Genomic DNA, 11,992 nt, shown 5'->3' with positions numbered 1-11,992 from the left:
CAGACTCAGCCACTCTTTCAATCACTTAACCAGTGTCTCTGCCAAGCTGCCTAGGACACATTCATCCCAGCCCCAGGAGCAGCGCTCAGCCGGCCAGCAGTGGTTCTCCAGCCAACCGCAGGGCTTGACTCGCCCTAGGATAGCTCAGGGTCCTGGTATCACCATGGACATTGCACGAGGAGGACGGATGTTTCTCCCTACATTTTGTGGCTGAGGAACAGGTCAATGGGCCTAATGCTGCAGGGTGTCCAGGAGCTCCAACCTCCCTGTCCCACTGCTCGGACAGACACAGAGACGCCAATACACAGAAGTTACGCTGAGCACCGAGGAGAGCTAGGAGCTCTATGGACACCCGCCTCTCTCTCTGACCAGCCACCCAAGAGCAAAGGTTTGCAGTTACTGCTGGCCTGGCCTGAATTCGGCCTAGAAGCGAGAGGCTGGAACCCAATCCCCTGATCCGGTTCCCCTCTGCGGTTGTGCCTTGCTCCCCAGCAGGCCACAAAACCAGACAGGCATTTCCACAAACACAGAACTCACCTGCTGCCCCAAAGCGTTTATTTTAAATGAACGTTTCGGGGGGAAATAGACCCCCCCAGGCTCTGAAAGACGGCGTGAGGGCGGGGCTGGGTTAACAAGGATGGTGACATGGGCGTTTCCCACCAGGGACATGCCATGAATACACAGCAGCAGCATGAGGAGATGGTGATGAAAAGGCTGCGGGTACACGGCAGGTTTGACTTCATTCTAGAGAAATGGTTCCCAACCATGCTAAGCAACTGTGCCACCCCGCACTATCCAGCAGCCTCCCGTCCCTGCCAGTCCCATCCCACTGGCTGCCTAGCCAGGTGTGTTGAGCCAGAACGCACAGTCCTTACCAGTCCTCCAGGCTCTGCCTGCCTACCTCAGGGTGCTGACCCCCAAGGAACTGACATGCCACCTCCAGACCATGAGCTCTATGGCAATTGGAAACGCACGCCTGGCCCAGTGGCAGCACATCAGGGTTTGTCATGGGACAGGGCAGGCCTAGATTACCAACCACAGGGGGCTGAAACGCCCATTCCTACAGCTGTAACCTAGTGAGTGCCCACGGCAAGTGCAAACACACGCAGTTATCGTGGGTATTAGCGCAGCACCAAGAGTGCCCGCCCCGAAGAACTTCCTCTGAAGGCACAAGTCCATGTCACGCCCAGCGCTAACCAACATCCAGAGCAGGATGCGTCCTCACCAGTGCAGCTCAGTGGCTGGGAACGAAGCGGCTCCATGCCCACAAGTGAGAGGGAAGCGGGGAGATGGCTGCAGGAACGGGGTGCACACGGCTCTCCGTACTAGGGTGGAAGCAGCCCAGTCCCGTTTGTGGCGTGTACAGCCTTTCACTCCCCACCGCCTGAGGCAGGGTCCCCTCCAGAGCACCGCGCTCCATGAACCCTGCTGCACAGCGGTGCCTGGCTGGCATGCCGGGGGACTTACGGATGCTAGACAAGAATGAAAGGAAGCAACACACTAGTCTGTTCTCACCCTAGCCAGCCGCTGCTGCTGGGAGGGGCCCAAAGCTTCAGGAGACGTCAGCACCGAGACAGAGCGCGGTCAGGTAGCAAAACACAAGGTGCAAAAAGCCCCAGTGGGTTCCCTAGCCAGCTCCCCCCGGCACTCCTGGGAACTAGGTAAGGTCAGTGCGGGAGAAAGGCACTGGCCTAGCAGCCCTGCAGCCCGCCGTCCCCGTGAACCAGTCAGCAGGTATGGCAGGGCCCTGCAAGCTTCGCATGTGCACACGCCCATGTCCCAGCCCTGCCCCAGCAGAGCAGCTCTGGGGCTCAGCGGAGGCCAGGGCCAGTGGCCCGTCCTGCCCGCGTGCGGGGACTGCCCAACAGGACCAAGTGTGCCAATGGCTGGTGGGAACCGCTCTGAGACGGTCACACAAAGGGCTCCTTTCCCAAGCTCCTGCAGCCGGTGCTTGTGCCAGCAGGGACTGGTGCCCGGGCAGAGATGGCGCAGCGCAGGCCCCACCTCACTGTCACTAAGTGAAGATGTGATTTGGTCCCCCCTGCCCCAACCAGCCCTGGCTTCTTCTTTCTCATCACTTGGTCCAGTTCACCCAGCCACGCCCACAGGCCAGGCTGTCCCCTCCCCACCTCTGCTCACTCATCTGCAGCAGGCACTTCAGCCCCCACAACACCCCGCAGCAGCAATCCACGCACAGGCGGTGCCTTCGCCGCCAGCGCAAGGGATCCTGGGAAGGCCTGAGCGCCAGACGCTGCCTGGGAATGCACAGCCCTGGGGACGGCCTTGGGGGGCAGCTGTCGGAGCCCGGCCCATTGCTGAGTGACCGACCTACCCAGGTGATACCCCCTTAGCTGTAACAACCTGGGGGACTGCTGGCTGCGTTTCCAGGTAAGGAAGAGAACTTATGAGAGGGTCACCACACGCGCTGTCACTGCTGCAGGCCAAACTCAGTGCACACACCAGGGTCCCTTCATCCCTCTGTTCCCCACATGCTCCCCGGGTGCCACTCTCCCTTCCCCCTCTAGTACAGGGGCTCCCTGTTACAACCCCCCATTCTGCCCTCCACAATCTGCCAGGGGCTCTGTGTGTGCCCCATGTCCCCCTCCCATGCTACTGTCCCCGCAGCCATGGGCTCTGCGTGCCCCACCCCCCCAGTCCTCCTGCCATTAGTATTTCTTTTCTTCCCATCTGGGACATACGACTCGGTGTCGCCACGTTACTGCTGGGACGACGGGCAGAGCGTAGCTGGGAGTATCATGCTGGACCATGGCTCTGTTCTCCGCCGTGGAGCTAATTACACACCTGGCCGAGGCTGGTGGCTCAGCTAAGCCGGTACCAGGGCTCCCCCTGTCCCCCCCACTGCCCCTTCTGGTTTTCAGTTCTGAGCTGACGGGCGGAGGCCCTGCCATCAAGCTGAGCTCTGCCCCAGCACACAGCTTCTCCTTCCCGCTCCCCAACAAGGGCATCTCGTCCTCGTGGGGCCCCCACTGCTTTCAGACCGACTGCAGCCTTCTCTGGGGCTGGGGGCTGGGCCTCCTGCCCCTCCCCCCGGGAAGTGCTGGGGGGGGGAGGGAGACGCTGTTACTGTGTCTACGGGGGCTGGAGCTCGCAGCCCAGGCGGCCTTTCACTGCCCTGCAACTGGCTCTGGGGGGGATCCAGAACCCAGCAATACCCTCGGTACAACATACGCCCAGGCTAGCTTGGATCGTAGCTTCCAAGAGCCGCCCCCACCCCACGTTGAGCTCCAGGGAGGCGAGAGGGGAGAGCTCCACGGGCCGTTCCCGCCCAGGGAGTCTCTTTCAGGGTTTGGTTTCCCGGGACACTCGCCGCAGCGTCCCAGCCTGCCGGCTTGCTGCACCCTCCCCTCGCTCTGCTCCCAGCAGTACTCGGCGTCTCTTCGCACCCTGCAGCAACGTGTGCTGATCAATCTGCCGGCTTGCTGTACCCTCCCCTCGCTCTGCTCCCAGCGGTACTCGGCGTCTCTTCGCACCCTGCAGCAACGTGTGCTGATCAATCTGCCGGCTTGCCCGCTGTCAGCAGCCGTGTCCTCTCTGAAGTTCGGTGTGTGCAGAATGAAGTCAGATCTGGCTTCTGGCTGTACCGTTCCCCAGTCCGCGTCTGGTGTTGGGGGTGCGGCAGCAGCACGGGTTAGCCCCCCGTTCCCAGATCCCAGTCACCATACAGCTCGCCGATCAGGCGTATGCTTTACTCATTCCGGCTCGCCCAGGGGACGGGTGCTCTCTGGTGCACACGCAGAGCTCTCTGATCTTCGAAGCTCCTGCCACCCCCGCTGCATTGACACCACATCTCTGTTTGCTTGGCTTCAGGAGCTCCCTGCCGTGGGGGACGTGGTGGCTGAGGCACTCTCTGCAGGCCAAGCGCATGTGGGGCCAGTCCCCACCGCGGCGCAGGGTGAAGGTGTCCCCGTGGGGGAAGCTTGCGTGGTGCTGGGGGAAGCGTACGGTCTCTGCTGGGAGTGGGTTCTGCGGTGAGTAAGGAGATTGGGCTTCTGGCTGAAGGTCTTCCCGCAGTCGCCGCAGCTGTAGGGCCGCTCCCCGGTGTGGGTGCGGTAATGGGTCACCAGGTTGGGCTTCCAGCTGAAGCCCTTCCCGCACACGGTGCAGGCGAAGGGCCGCTCGCCGGTGTGAGTCCGCTGGTGCGTGAGGAGGTTGGGCTTCTGGCTGAAGCTCCTCCCGCACTGGGTGCACTGGAACGGCCGCTCCCCGGTGTGGGTCCGGAGGTGCGTGACCAGCGTGACCTTTTGCCGGAAGCATTTCCCACACTCCGGGCAGGCGTACGGCCGCTCCCCACCGGGCACTCGCTGGGGGAGCTCCAGGGCGACGTGTTCCTTGAAGGGCTTCCCGCATGGGGAGTGGGAACAGCACCTCTTCCCGGCGTGGGCCTCCATCAGATCCACGCTCGGTGGCCTTGCAGGAGGTCTCTCCCCAACGTGGACACGCTGGTGGATCTTCAGGGACATCTTGCCCTTGAAGCGCTTGGGGCACTGGGTGCAGGCAAAGGGCCGCCGCCCCACGTGGGTTCTCTGGTGGGCGAGGAGGTTGGGCTTCTGGCTGAAGCTCTTGCCGCACTGGGGGCAGGCGAAAGGCCGCTCGCCCGTGTGGGTCCGGTAGTGAGTCACCAAGTTACCCTTCTGGTTGAAGCGCCGCCCGCACTGGCTGCAGGCGAAGGGCCGCTCGCCCGTGTGGAGCCGCTGGTGCGTCATCAGGTTGGCTTTCAAGCCGAAGCTCTTCCCGCACACGTCACACCGATGGGGCCTGTCGCCCCAGTGGCTCTCCCGGTGCTTTGCCAGCTGGCTGTGTTGGCTGAAGCTCCGCCGGCACTCGGGGCACGTCCAGGCTGTCTCCCCCACCTGCGCATCCTGCTGGGCTGGCAGGGACAGCCGGGGCCTGAGGCCTTTCCCGCGTTCCGGAAGCGGATACGGCTGCCATCCTGCGTGGCTGCCCTGATGGGCAACGAGAGCCGGCCAAAAGCTAAAGCTGCTCCCACACTGGTTACAGATGAAGGGCCGCTCTGCCCCGGGGGCCGCGTGCGCCGCGTCGCCAGGGCCCAGGCAGGGTTCCAGGTGTCTGAGGAGATGTTGGTTCAGGCTGAGGCCTCTCCCATACTGGGCGCTCTCGCAGGGCCTCTCCCTGGCCTGGCCGGGCTGGTGCTTCAGAAGAGCCGCTTGTGGGCAGCTTTCCCCACACTGCACGCACAGGAAGGGCTGCTCTGCTGAGGGGGTTTGCTGGGGCAGTGGGATATGCGGTTTCTGGGGGAAGCTGCTACCACAGTCAGTGCACGTGCACAGTGCCTGGCTTCCGGGGATCTTCTGGGCCGGCACTGGCTGAGTGGGGTCGCGCTGGCTCTCCTGCTCGGCACCTGTGGGCTGGAGCGGCACAGCGGGGGGACTGTGGAGTGGGATTGGCTCTGCATTCCCACAGGGTCTGGGCTGGCTCAGGCTGTGGGTTCTCTGGTGCGCTTTCAGGGACACCTTGTCCTTGAAGCACTTCTGGCATTCCCCACACGGATAGGGGCGTGCATCCGTGTGGGTGCTCTGGTGAGTCACCAGGTTGGTCTTCTGGGTGAAGCGCTTCCCGCACTGGGGACAGGCGTAGGGCCGCTCCCCGGTGTGGGTCCGGTAGTGAGTCACCAGGTTGGTCTTCTGGTTGAAGCTCTTCCCGCACTGGGCACAGCTGAAGGGCCGCTCACCCGTGTGGGTCCGGTAGTGAGTCACCAAGTTGGGTTTCTGCGTGAAGCTCTTCCCGCACTCGGGGCATACGAACGGCCGCTTTTCCTCCTGGTCTCCCTGCTGTGCTGGGGACTTTGGCTTCCCCCCAAGCCCGCCCCACTGCGGCGGCTTCTCCCCCACGTGGGTTCTCTGGTGGGCAATGAGATTGGCCTTCTGGCTGAAGCTCTTCCCACACTGCGTGCAGGAGAAGGGGCGCTCCCCGGTGTGGATCCGCCGGTGAGTCAGGAGGTTGGGCTTCTGGCTGAAGCTCTTCCCGCAGTCTGGACACCTGTAGGGCTTCTCTCCCGTGTGGATCCTCTCGTGCGTGATGAGGCTCTGCTTCTGGCGGAAGCGTTTCCCGCACTCGGCACACTGGAAAGGCCCAGCCCCTAGCTGACGTACGACGGCGTCTGAACACTTGCTGAAGCCGGCTGATTCTTCCATCTTGATCCTGGTCTGGTTTCTCTGCTGCCTCTTGGATCCCAGCTGCCGACTGTGAAACGAGCCGTCGGGACTGTCACAAACCACGGGGGACAGCTCCAAGTCTGCAGCAAAGCTCTCCGAGTTCTCTTCTTGCTCGACTGCGTTCACACCCCCGTGCTCTGCTGGATTACAAAGAGAGAGTGACGGCATGAACTCATGGGCCTTCCTTGCCATGCGTAAAACTCGACAGAAACCAGCAGCTCCGAAGGCTGGGCCCAGACTGTACCCAGCTGAGGGCTGCACCGGCCGCCTGCAAGAACAGCAGAGGCCGCAGCCAACTGGCACAAGGCAGAGCAGACGGCAGCTGGCCTCATCTTTGCTATGGAACTGCAGCCCCGTGAGACAACAGGTCCAGCAAACCGCCCCCGTGCTGATCTCAGCCTCGCTGGAAGGGGAGCCCAGAGCAGAGCCCGTCGCTGCTCTCACTCACCTACGCAGGCGCTTCCCAGGATCTTGCTCTCCTCCACTTTCTGCTGAGCCTCGATGTATCGCTCCTCCCATTGCTCAAGCCGGAAGAAACCATCGGGCTTGAAAAATCCGTAGCCTGGTGGAGGGGATAGAGGATGTCATCAGGTACGGTTAGGCGCATCCAGTGCCAACACCACTGTGCTGGAGACCGTGCACCTGCTACTTCACAAATCAGATAATTAACCCAAGTCCCAGGGGAACCTCTGTCTTTATTCCAAGCCTCTGCTGCCTAATGTGGAATTAAAGATACCGGACAATACAATCAGCCCACCCCTGGCTAGCCCTCCTCGTCCTCACCACTGTTCTGGGGGCGACTGGCAGACAGAGGAGAGCAGATCCGGCCAGGAAAACAGTGAGCTTTCAACGTATCTTCCAAATGTTTGTTCTCTGTTGGTGCCTTTCAACCCAGAATCTCAAAGCCCGGAACGCGTGTTAATGAATCCCATCTCCAGCCTGTCTCCTGGGAGGCAAGTCTGGATCACTAGCCACACTCTACTGATGGAGAAACTGAGGCCCAGGAAGGTTAAGTGACCTGACCCAAATGTGCACAGTGGGTCAGACTGACAGAGCTGGGATTAGAACTCGGGAGCCTAGACTTGTCCTTTGCCTTGTCCACTAATCCTCCCTGAACTGCTCAACCAAAGGGGAGGGGCCACAGCCAGATGTCATTCAGGACTGGTGCAAACCCATGACTGACACGTCCCCTGAAACTCTATTTCATCTGATCTGAGTGAGTAAAGACATGGAAGGATTAAGCCAGTGGCGGTTTCATCTGCTTCTCTCGACCTCGTGTGCTGCTAACCAGCTGTTGTGCTGAGCACTCACCTGTGCAGGGATCTGGTGGACGCTCTAAGCCACCAGAGATCAGCTGAACCCCCACACCTGGTTGTTCCCCTCGTTCAATCCGGAACAAGAGATCGGGTTTGAGAGCCGGGTGGCCTGGTTCGGGGGGGAAAATATTCCTGTTAGCAGGTGCTCGACCACTGCTGCCCGCACTGCAGTCAATGGGAGCCGGGGCTCGGTCCCCGCTGCATTGCTAGCTGGCACTGGGTGGAGGGACACGGCTGCTCAGAGCACGGCTACAGTCAGAGAGCGGAGAACGGAAAACGGCACAATCATACCTAGCCCCTCTAGTGCCTGGGGAGGAATAAGTCTCCACTGCCCACTCAATCGCCAGTGTCTCATGCAAGATGGACAGCGACAGGGCCAGGCTGGGGGTGGATTTTAGGAGGTGGCCTAAGAAGTGGCCCGAGGCCCTCCAAATAATTTCATGAGGGTCTCTCCAAAGAGGCTCAGATGACAATGACCTTGGAGCAGCACTGACCTGGATTTGAACTGGTGATGCCGCGAGAAAAGGTTCCACAGCCCAGCTCCAGTTCGCTGTGCCATCCCGCCCCCTCCTTTGAGGGGTGCGATTCTTCGGACATGGCTACACCCAGCCGCCAGGCCAGCCTCACTGCCTTGTGTGGGGGATGGGGCTCTCAGAGCCTGCAGCAGGGGTCCAGACTGATCGCTCTTCCGCGTGGAGCTGCTTTCGCCTGAGGAGGGAGGGACAGAATGAGGAGGGAGACGAGGTGCTCCCTAATGCCCCACCAACCAGCCAGGTACATCGCAAAGAGGGTGAGCCTCTCCAGCACCCCTCACGGCCACACCCAGAGCCACCCACTGCCGCCAGGGAGCAGCCCTCTGCCCTGCCAGGGAGGGCTGCAAAGTGGAGCTGCGAGGAAGCAGAGAGCCTGGCTCCTGGCAGCCCCAGGACAGTTTCCCTCAGCTCCGGGCTCACAGGCTGGTGAGAGAGAGTGAGGCAGGCAGCAGCAGGCAGCGAGTTTAGTGACACTCGTCTAGGGCTGGAGGGAAGAGCTCTGCCCCATGCACCGGCCGGACCAGCTCTGCTTTCAGGGATTTGAAGAAGGGAAGGGCTCCTCAATCAGTGACAGCTGAGCCCGCCCAGCACTGTCCCCCGACCGAAGAATTATATTTACATCAGCACTCTCCAGCCCTTTTACTGCCTGGCATCTCACCTCTAACCTGTGCACCAGACAGTCCTCACCCAGCGAGGTGACCAGCGCGTAGTTCTCCCTCCTCACGGCCCAGTACAGCTCCCTCGGCCATTCTGCTAACGCCGCCCACTCCTCCGGGAGAAACAGACCCTGCCATCCTCAGACGTCACCGGCACCTGCAACAAGAAGCCCCCACTCAGCACGGCCTGCTTCAGCAGCACAGCGGTCACCCACCCCGGTCTACTGGGCAAGGCCATTGTGTGCTGGCCGAAAGGGGAGAACAGGCTGTGTGTGCCAGGCACTCGTCCCGGGCGACATGGCTGAGTACAATATGGGTGGCTGGTGGTACCACGGCTCCTGCCTACCTTACCGTGCCGCAGAGATCATGTCAGAGAGCAGAGGGTTCTGTCTGGAGGAAGGAGCTTGGGATAGCTGGGGTAGGAATGGACAGGGGACACGCCTGTGAACAAACTGCTGGCAGGCAGCATCTCACATATGGGAGTGGCTGGAGCAGGGGACTGGGAGTTCTATGCCCAGCTCTGCCACTGATTCACTATGTGACCTTGAGCAAGTCACTTTCTCTGCTGTGCCTCAGTTTCCCCATCAGTGAATCTGGGATACACCGCCTCCTCCCTCCCAGGAAAACAGTCAAGCTGTATTTCTTACAGTAGGTAATGTCTCTAGCTAATAGAGCCCAGAACCAAAGAGAAAGCTGGGCAGGAGGAGAGGGGGCCCAGAAGGATCCTGGACTCCCGGAAGTACAGTGACTAAGACCCAAAGGGCTCTCAGGAAAGGTTGAGGAAACTGAGGCAGGGTCTTGCATGCAGCTGTTTGTTACTTCTCCATAGCTGTATATCCCTTGTGCTCTGGGTATGAGTGAGGTGTGTGGAGTTCAGAAATACCTTTGCAATGTCTGTGTTACTGTAGGGTTAACCTGTAAACCAGAGTGCCCGGGCGGGCAGAGCTTCAATGCTGGGAAGACTTGGGGAATCAGCGCTGGTCTTGGGGCCTAGGGCAACTGGAGCGCAGGGTTCCACACCTCCAGGAGGGGGTACCAGACGGATTGGGACCCCAGACGTGTGCCAGGCATACAGACAAGGTGTGGACACTGCGCATGTTGAACAGTTCATCAGGCTATTACAGCAGCCCGGTTCCTGTCCCCAAGGGGCATGGCGCTCAGCCAGGAGTGCGCAGGAAGGCACAAAGTAACAAGAAATGGGGTGACGCATTGTTAGGTCTCCAACTCCCCCAGCAAGTGTCCAAACCCCACCACAAAACCCTCACAGAGCAACAAGGGATCAAAGGCAGCCCCCGCCCACCACAGCACCACCTTCCTCTCTTCTGTGATGGGAGGAAATAGAAAGCAGAATGAACCCCTTCCTGTTCGCAATGTGTGTACCCAAGACAGCAAGCAGTCAAGCAAGCCTCTGGCACCCTGCAGTTCCCCAGCTGCGGCCTACCTGGGCAGCACCCCCTGCAGGCACTTTCCCATCGGAGACGCCTCGGTGGAAGATGCCGTGGCTCCCGTGTGGAGGATGTGAGGACGAGATCCTGTCCCTTCACCTTTTACTGGGATTGGTAAGTCGAATCGTCCCTTCTCCCAGCTTCTTCGAGTGGCTGCTGCAGATCCCTGCACTGACAGCAAGGAGAGCTAATAAGCCGGGGCTGGGGACAGGAGAGAGGCACAACCCAAAGGCTGGGAAGCTGCTCAGAGAGAGACTTGACCGACGCGGTCATCCCACCTCTCTCCAGCCATCTTAGGGAAAGAGTTCAGCTAAGCCCAGGCTCTGTATTGAATTCACAGCGCTCCTGTTATTGCAAACTTCCCCAAGACCAGCCCGCTCAGCGCTCCTGGGACTTGTAGTCCATGCTGGCGAGAGGATGCTACCACACGTGAGTGCCGCCTAGCCTGCTTCACAGGACACAATGGGGGAGGGGAGAGAAAACTACAGCTCCCAGCAGCGCCCGGTACAGCATGAAGACAGCCTGTCCCTCTCCAGTCCCTGATAACAGTGACAGCAGGGCCCCTTTATCCCAGCCCACCAGCTCGGCTAGACACACAGCCCTGAAGGGTAGCACTGCAGGAAGCAGGAATGCAGAGTGCACAGCGGCAGACCCGGATTTCCCCTCCTCCCATCGTTTGTTTCAGTAATTCAGCGATTCCTGGCCCTAGTGCTGTCCTGTGGCTGAGAGTTCTACAGGTGAATTATGCACCAATTACTTCCTTTGATGAGTTTTAAATGGGCTGCCTTTCCAGTCACTGAACGGCCCTTTGTTCTTGCAGTGTAGGCGGTGATAAAGGAGAGCCCTGATTTACCTGTCCATCCAGTCCTTTCTTTGTCTCCTCTCTACACTGAACTGTCCCAGTCTTCTCAATCTCTCCCGGCCTCCATTTCGTCTCTATCCCCTTCCTATCGCTGCGCTATCTTGTTTGAGAAAGGGGGACCAGCACAGAATGCAGGATTTGGGGGGCAGGGAGATGTATAGGATGGCAGCACTCCGGACAAGAGCCCCACCCCTCATTCGAAGCTGCCAGAAACCTTCCCCAATTCACACACTACAGCCCCCTGCCAAACCTTTACAAAGTAGCCAGTGTTTGCGTGTGTTCCAACTCTGACTAGCTAGCACATGAAGGGTTAAGTCTGATGTGCATGACAACTGCACTCAGCCCCTGATTTTCGGAGGGGTTGGCTGGTTATCAGCTCCCCACTGGAGTCAGGAGAGCTGCACGCCTCCCAGTGCCTGGCCCTGCGCGCTGACAGAGAACATCCCATTTCTAAAGCGCCTGACCATGGTTAGCCGATCCTCAAAGCACTCCCACGGAGCAGGCAGTAACGATGGGAAGTCACTTTCCCCAGGCCTTGCAGCCGGTGAGTATCAGAGCTGGGATTCAGACCCAGGCAGGCCTGGCCCCCGGGACCCAGGCTGACCCTGCACTTGAACTGAACTGATGTACCTGTCCCAGATGTCCGTAGTAACGAGGGAGGAATTACCTCCAGTCTCCGCTCGTTATTTTTCTCCCTGGCAGCAGAAGAGCCTTGCTGTAGCTAATCCTGGAGCGCTGTCGTGTGCTCGTAGCGGGCAGAGCACCTGCTTTACCTCGCAAACGCCACTAGTTCCACTTTTCTGGGGCGGGAGCATTTACTGAACACTCGTCGTCTCTTCTACCCTCTGTGTGGAGCTTTCTGCACTTTCCTCTTCATCTGTGCCCACATGCTCCGCTCTGACGGGAAACGTTCGCCCCGGGCTGGTGCTGGCAGGACACAGCACCCTGCAGGAAAGCTACTCGCTGGGCAATGTTGCATAACCACA

General features: G+C 60.0%; 1 protein-coding gene across 4 annotated transcripts; it reads right to left on the bottom strand.

Moving 5' to 3' along the window:
* Nucleotides 1–1,928: 1,928 nt before the first annotated feature.
* Nucleotides 1,929–10,275, bottom strand: LOC117875468 (zinc finger protein 585A-like). 4 transcript variants are annotated; one of them, XM_034766848.1, is made up of 6 exons: nt 10,141–10,275; nt 8,702–8,856; nt 8,005–8,218; nt 7,506–7,619; nt 6,643–6,756; nt 1,929–6,334 (listed from the first exon to the last, which is right to left on the bottom strand). In XM_034766848.1, the coding sequence occupies exons 3-6, from the start codon at nt 8,105–8,107 to the stop codon at nt 3,825–3,827; spliced, it is 2,841 nt and encodes a 946-aa protein (XP_034622739.1). In that variant the 5' UTR covers nt 8,108–8,218; nt 8,702–8,856; nt 10,141–10,275; the 3' UTR covers nt 1,929–3,824. The 4 variants fall into 4 exon arrangements, with proteins under 4 accessions (XP_034622739.1, XP_034622742.1, XP_034622740.1 ...); XM_034766851.1 differs by having other exon boundaries at nt 1,929–6,331; XM_034766849.1 differs by having other exon boundaries at nt 8,709–8,856.
* Between the last annotated feature and the right edge of the window lie 1,717 nt (nt 10,276–11,992).

The sequence above is a fragment of the Trachemys scripta genome, chromosome 3 (assembly GCF_013100865.1).
Source record: "Trachemys scripta elegans isolate TJP31775 chromosome 3, CAS_Tse_1.0, whole genome shotgun sequence".
NCBI classification, from domain to species: Eukaryota; Metazoa; Chordata; order Testudines; family Emydidae; genus Trachemys; species Trachemys scripta.
Note: the sequence above shows the minus strand (reverse complement) of the source record. Positions and strands in the feature narration are given on the sequence as shown.

Coding starts and splice junctions, on each gene's coding strand:
- LOC117875468 (XM_034766848.1), bottom strand. CDS start 8,107: ATGTCCGAAGAATCGCACCCCTCAAAGGAGGGGGCGGGATGGCACAGC. Junction 6,757..7,505: donor TCCACCAGATCCCTGCACAG/GTGAGTGCTCAG, acceptor CCCCTCCACCAG/GCTACGGATTTTTCAAGCCC. Junction 6,335..6,642: donor CCTGGGAAGCGCCTGCGTAG/GTGAGTGAGAGC, acceptor TTTGTAATCCAG/CAGAGCACGGGGGTGTGAAC.